Source organism: Echinops telfairi, unplaced genomic scaffold (assembly GCF_000313985.2).
Source record: "Echinops telfairi isolate 266 unplaced genomic scaffold, ASM31398v2 ScPeMD7_4;HRSCAF=17, whole genome shotgun sequence".
In the NCBI taxonomy this organism is placed as follows: Eukaryota; Metazoa; Chordata; class Mammalia; order Afrosoricida; family Tenrecidae; genus Echinops; species Echinops telfairi.
Window position 1 is genome coordinate 46,128,828 of NW_022103900.1, and position 5,955 is coordinate 46,134,782.

The window sequence follows — 5,955 nt, forward strand, 5'->3', positions numbered from 1 at the left end:
GGGGGCGGGGGAATCTTCCCTGTTAGTTGGGGTTGGTATGATTTGAAAATTAATGCAACTGCACCTACCAACAAAAGCAATATAGATTATAGCAAAGTAAGACTACAGGTTGGGAGAAAAAGTAGCCAGAGAGTGTAGATTAATTCATCAGAATCACCTGACCTTACTCCTGACTCTGCTGAAGCCACTGAAGTCAGATAAATAGCCCAATTCTTAAAGTATTGCTTTATGCTAGTAGTTTCTATATATTGATTTTTACATAGATTTTAAGACCCTCCATAGCCATTTATAGCCACTCTATAGCCATTTTCAAGACATTTCACTTCATGTATATGCAGCTGATTAGACCCCAAAGATTTTCATTGTCCTAAGTGCAGTCTGATCCCATAGTGCACACCATTCTGACAAAAATAAATCCTGTATGAATCCATACTTTATAGGTTCATTCATGTCTTCAGTCTCTGCCAGGCATTGCAATAAATGCTAGAAATAAATCATGCCATTTGTCTTCAAGGACTGACAATCAAATAGGAAAGATGGATTTATGTCCATATAACTTTAATATAATGTGATAACTTCTGAAGGAAGAAGAACCCAGAGAGGCTAAGGAGATCGTCACTCCTGTATGGTTTTACAAGGCAGAAAGGAAGGGTTCATTTCAGGTACATATAGAAAGAGGAAGAGAGAGCAAGTGCAGTGGAGGACAAAGAAGTAGATGTTCCATGGTCAAAGGTATACCTCAAAAAAGAAAAAATCAAAGACAAAAGCAAACGTTTTGTTAATTCTGGCTCATGTTAACCTTATAAGACAGACTAGAACTGCTCCATTGGGCTTTTAAGACTAAAATCACTATGAAAGTAAACTTTCTCATTTTTCTCTTAAGGAGTAGCTGGTGGGTTTGAACCTCTAACCTGTCAGCTAAGAGCCTAAAGGTTAAGTCACTGTGTCACCAGGGCTCCTGTACAAAGGTATAGAGGAAGGTAATAGAAAAAAGCTTTAAAGAAATTTTAAAGAGAGGTTATTTGAGTGAATGAAGATACTAGAAACAACTGATGTGCTTATTTTATTCTTTAAATAGATTAACAAGCAGTTTAAAATCAATTCATGAATTGCTATAGTAAAACTTATAAAATTATGACAGTATATTATACAGCAATTTCAAACTTGAAAGTATGAAGGCACTATTAATCATAACTTGAAGGAACAAAATGGGCTTTTTAGAAATATGAAAAAATGGAAGCACTAAATGGGGTACACTAATACTATTTTCAGTTTTTTTCTCTTCCAGACCTTAATGAATGTTTGGTGTTTGGCACATGTTCACACCAATGTATTAATATGGAAGGATCATACAAATGTACATGTGACCCGAATTTTGAAGAGAGAAATAACACCTGCATATCAAAAGGTAAGGTTATGGCCATAATTATAAAAATGACCATAAATTTTCTTTAAACTTCTAATAGGAGCTTATAACAGGGAACTGCCAAAAGTTCAGGCTGGATTCAGAAGGCGACATGAAAAAGGATATAATTGCTGATGTTAGATGGCTCTTGCCTGAAAGCAGAGAATACCAAAAGATGCTTACAGGTGTTTCATTGACCATGCACTGTGTGGATAATAAACTGTGCAGACCCTTGGGAGAACTGGGAATTCCAGAAGACCGCATTGTGCTCAGGTGGAACTTGAGGAGCAATTGAATTACTTGCTGATGGCGATCAAGGATTGCAGCCATCAATATGGAGGACAAGTCAACGTACGGAAGACCAAAATACTCACATCTGGGCCAATAGGTAACATCATGATAAATGGAGGAACGTTCGAAGTTGTCAAGGCTTTTGTCTTGCTCGGATCCACAATCAATGCTCGTGGACGCAGCAGTCAAGAGATCAAAAGACATATGGCATTTGGTAAATCTGCTGCACAAGACCTCCTTAGAGTATTGAAGAGAAAGGATATTATTTTGAGGACTAAGATGTACGTGACCCAAAGCAAGATATTCTCCATTGCATCATATGCATGAGAAAATCGAACATTGAATAAGGAAAAGTGTAGATGAATAGAAGCATTTGAATTGGAGTGCTGGAGAACGATATTGAAAGTACCACGGACTGCTCAAAGGACATACCGATCTGTCTTGGAAGAAGAAAGGCCAGAGTGCTCCTTAGAGGCAAGGATGGCAAGACTTCATCTTACATACTTTGGTCCTATTGTCGGGCGAGACTAGTCATGTTTGGTAAAGTGGAGGGGTGGCAAAAAGGAGGAAGGCCTTCTATGAGATGGATTGACACAGTGGCTGCATCTATGGGATTAAGAAGATGGAGCAGGACCATGCAGTGTTTTGGTCTGTAATGGTCAGTGCTGGCTCCATAGTAACTAACAGGAACAAAAAACAGTTATCTATTGAATTTTAGCAATAACTTCCTTCCTGATAATATAAATTTATATTGTAATTCTTATTTATTTGGGTTGCTCTTTTTACTAATTAAGCTAATCTGTGATGGTGTCTAGATACAACTCTCAAATATGTGGCTACTGTTAAAAATCACTTCGCATTTGAACAATTTTTCAGATGTGTAAATGAATGAAAAGACTGAAAAATATAAAATATCTTTTGGAGAGATATCTGTTGTGTATGAGAAATTGTGAAAAGGTTAAGATTTTTTTTAAAGATTAAAGGTTAATATTTTAATGATAATTCAATTTTGAGTAATGCTTTAAAGATTTTAAAACATTATGCTAATTAAGACCCCCATGGCAAATATGTGCATGAGAATATAAATATATGTATATAAGTATATTACATATATGGCAGTTGAGTTTTTTAAGATATAAAGTACTCACATGCTCTATTGCAGAGGTCCTTACTAATCATTCCCAGTGACCTATGAGTATGTTGGACCTTTGACAACAGAGTTATTACAAGACGACAGCACCAGGAGGCTTAGGATTTGTTGTGGGTTCTGATTTTAGCTGTACTTATCCTTGAATTCCAGAATTAGACTTTTTTCTGGATATATGGTTGGTGTTGAGACACTTCATCAAACTCATTGGAAGTTCCTGATCTGTCCAAAGGGGGATACTTTCTATTTTTGCTGTTAAATACTGAATGGCCAAGCATTATGCATGCCACAAGTAGGTAATCTCTAAGAGAGAGCTATGGCAATCGTTGGATTGAAATGCATCACCTCTTTTAAAAAACTCACAGATACTATATACACATGACAATCTATTTAAAAATCTCAATATTTTCAGGATTTATATAAGAAAATCACTTTACTCAATATGAATGATATCAATATTATAAGCACCTCCATTTCTGCCTAAAGAGTTCCACTTAACATAATTTCAGATAATGAAATTAGAGCACCTTAATATGGATCTCTTGATACAATATAGACAACATTTATGATTTAAAAATCAGAAAGAAACAAAACCTAAAACTCACTGCCATAAAGTCAATCCTGACTCCGGGGCCCTGATAATCCCCAGGGGGCAGTTCTACTAATCAGTAGGATCACTAGGAGTTCAATATACAGATACTGGAAAAATTAGGCCCAACATATGTCAATTTCATTTCTTGGTCTTTTGTAATGTCTAATCATGAATGTAAACTAAATACTCAGAAACTTTTAAGTTTAATACATATACAATATAGTGTCTACATATTAAGAATTAAAGTATTAGAATGAAGTATAATTGCTATTGACCAAATAGTAAGCCCTTTCCATGAAAATGGTGCCGTCTACAAATATCTAATTTCTAACCATAAATGAGCTTTCCACAATAAATATCTGCATCAATAGTTTGAAATGTTTAGGTAAATGGTTATTAGAAATTATAAATCATGATTATAAAGTATAACCATGTTATCTGATTTTTATTGAATGAGAGAATATGTAATAAAATCTCAATATAACTTGAAAGTATTTTGATTACCTTTACTTTAGTTAAAATTTATTTTATTTTTGTATTTCATTATAATAATCTCCAGGCTCTGAAGATCAAGTTCTCTACATTGCTAATGACACTGATATCCTGGGTTTTATATATCCATTCAACTACAGTGGTGATCATCAACAAATTTCTCATATTGAACATAACTCAAGGATAACAGGGATGGATGTATATTATCAAAGCGATATGATTATATGGAGTACTCAGTTTAATCCAGGTGGAGTTTTCTACAAGCGGGTCCACGGCAGAGATAAAAAGCAAGCAAACAGTGGCTTGATTGTAAGTAAACAACGTTGAAAGTCCCTGCTTCCCATTTTCCTTGTTTTGTTTTCATTTTCCTACCTCAGATCATAACACCTGCGCATGGGAAGTAATTAACACACCCAGTCTTTCCTCTCAGCACTCTACTCGCCTAGAAATAGAGCCTTGTACTACTGATTTACCTTCTGTAGCTGTACATAAATGATTGTATTGGCATGATTCCAATTGTATAGTAATGCAATGGCCTTTAGTGTATAAGAATTATGATGAATAATGCCAGACAATTCTATGACATTTTATATTTCACAGAAATTTCAAATATATTAAGGCGTCCTGGTAGCACTGTCAGATAAGTATTGCACTGGTAAATCCAAAGTTGGTGGTTCAAATCATGCAGCTCCCAAGGAGAAAGATGAGGCTGCCTGCTCCTATAATGATTTATAGTCATGGAAATTCCACATTGGGTTGTTATGAGTGGAAATTGACTAGATAGTTGCGGGTTTGGTTTAGTTTGGGGGGTTTCAAATATACTATGAACATAAGCCTTTTGCATCATGAGATGAGATTGAGACTCATCACTGTATTTTTAGAGCATAGTCAAATATATTGTTCTGTCACAAACACAACACTATTTTATTGCTAACTTCTATAATTTCAATGCAATAGCCACACAGAACTCACAAACAATATTCATGATTAAGGGTTCATTAAGGAAGTTAATAGACTATTAATTCAGGTGGAAAGTCTCAAAACAAAATTCCATCAGTATATGTCAATAAGTTATTTCGGGGCTGCTAATAAATACACCAAGGGCATACCACTCTGTTGTAAGCCCAACCCAGAGACCCTCAGCTCCAGTTCCATGGGTCAGCATATCAAACTCCCCCACTTAAGTCCCGAGACGCTACGGCCTAGAGGCTCCCACTCCACAAGTCAGCCTCCAGCACTCAGCTTCACGTGCTCCGGGGGCTGGGAAGTCCACCACTCTGTCTCATGTAGCTGATTCCTGGTCCTGCTACTACTGCTGATGTTCCTTGCCCATTCCTCTGAGGGCCTGACTCTGTTCTGGATCAAGGAGGTCCACAGTGCTAGGCTCTCCTGGTCTAGAAGAGAATGAGGTATTCTTGTTGGTAGAACACCTGCTCCTGTTTCTCAGAGGGCTCATTTTATACCCAACAGGGTTACAATCACAATGAATCTTGTTAACAGTTGCTCCCAGGTGAATGAATGCTTATCAGTCTGCTCCTCTACCTTCTTATCCAGACCTTACAGGAAAAGGTCATTTCATGGGTGTTAGCAATTTGGGCTAGAAAAGCCACATTAAATAATTCACTGCCCCTGCGCATATGCAAAGGAAATAGTCTCATTCTTTTTAATACTGAAAATGTACTCCTCTCTTAGGAAAGAAATAAGATCAATTCAAGATTATAACAATTTCTTTTCACTGCTTATAATGATTTCCTTTTGAGAAAAACAAATTAGAACATTTGTCCAATTTTTTTTTGCAGATAATGCTTTTTTATTGTTGAAGAGGATGTCAAGTTGTTCTTTATTGTATGTTGTGAAGCTACCTTGGGGAAAGGCACTGCGGAAGGGGGCGGAATGACAGAAATATATTCATTTTTATGGGGTTGGCCCATTCTTTACAGCCAAAAATGTCAAGAGCTAATATAGCAGAAAGCAATTTGTTTTGTATTCCGAAGGATCAGCAGTACTTATCTGGGAATGTTCCAGATC

At 36.4% G+C, this 5,955-nt stretch overlaps 1 protein-coding gene across 1 annotated transcript in view; it reads left to right on the top strand.

Moving 5' to 3' along the window:
* LRP1B (LDL receptor related protein 1B) overlaps window positions 1-5,955 on the top strand; it is a 1,686,774-nt gene that overhangs the window by 1,561,658 nt on the left and 119,161 nt on the right. Inside the window, exons 72-73 of the mRNA XM_045298375.1 lie at window positions 1,289-1,408; window positions 3,995-4,236. Of these exons, the coding sequence (XP_045154310.1) occupies window positions 1,289-1,408; window positions 3,995-4,236 (362 nt within the window). The remainder of the gene's footprint in view (window positions 1-1,288; window positions 1,409-3,994; window positions 4,237-5,955) is intronic.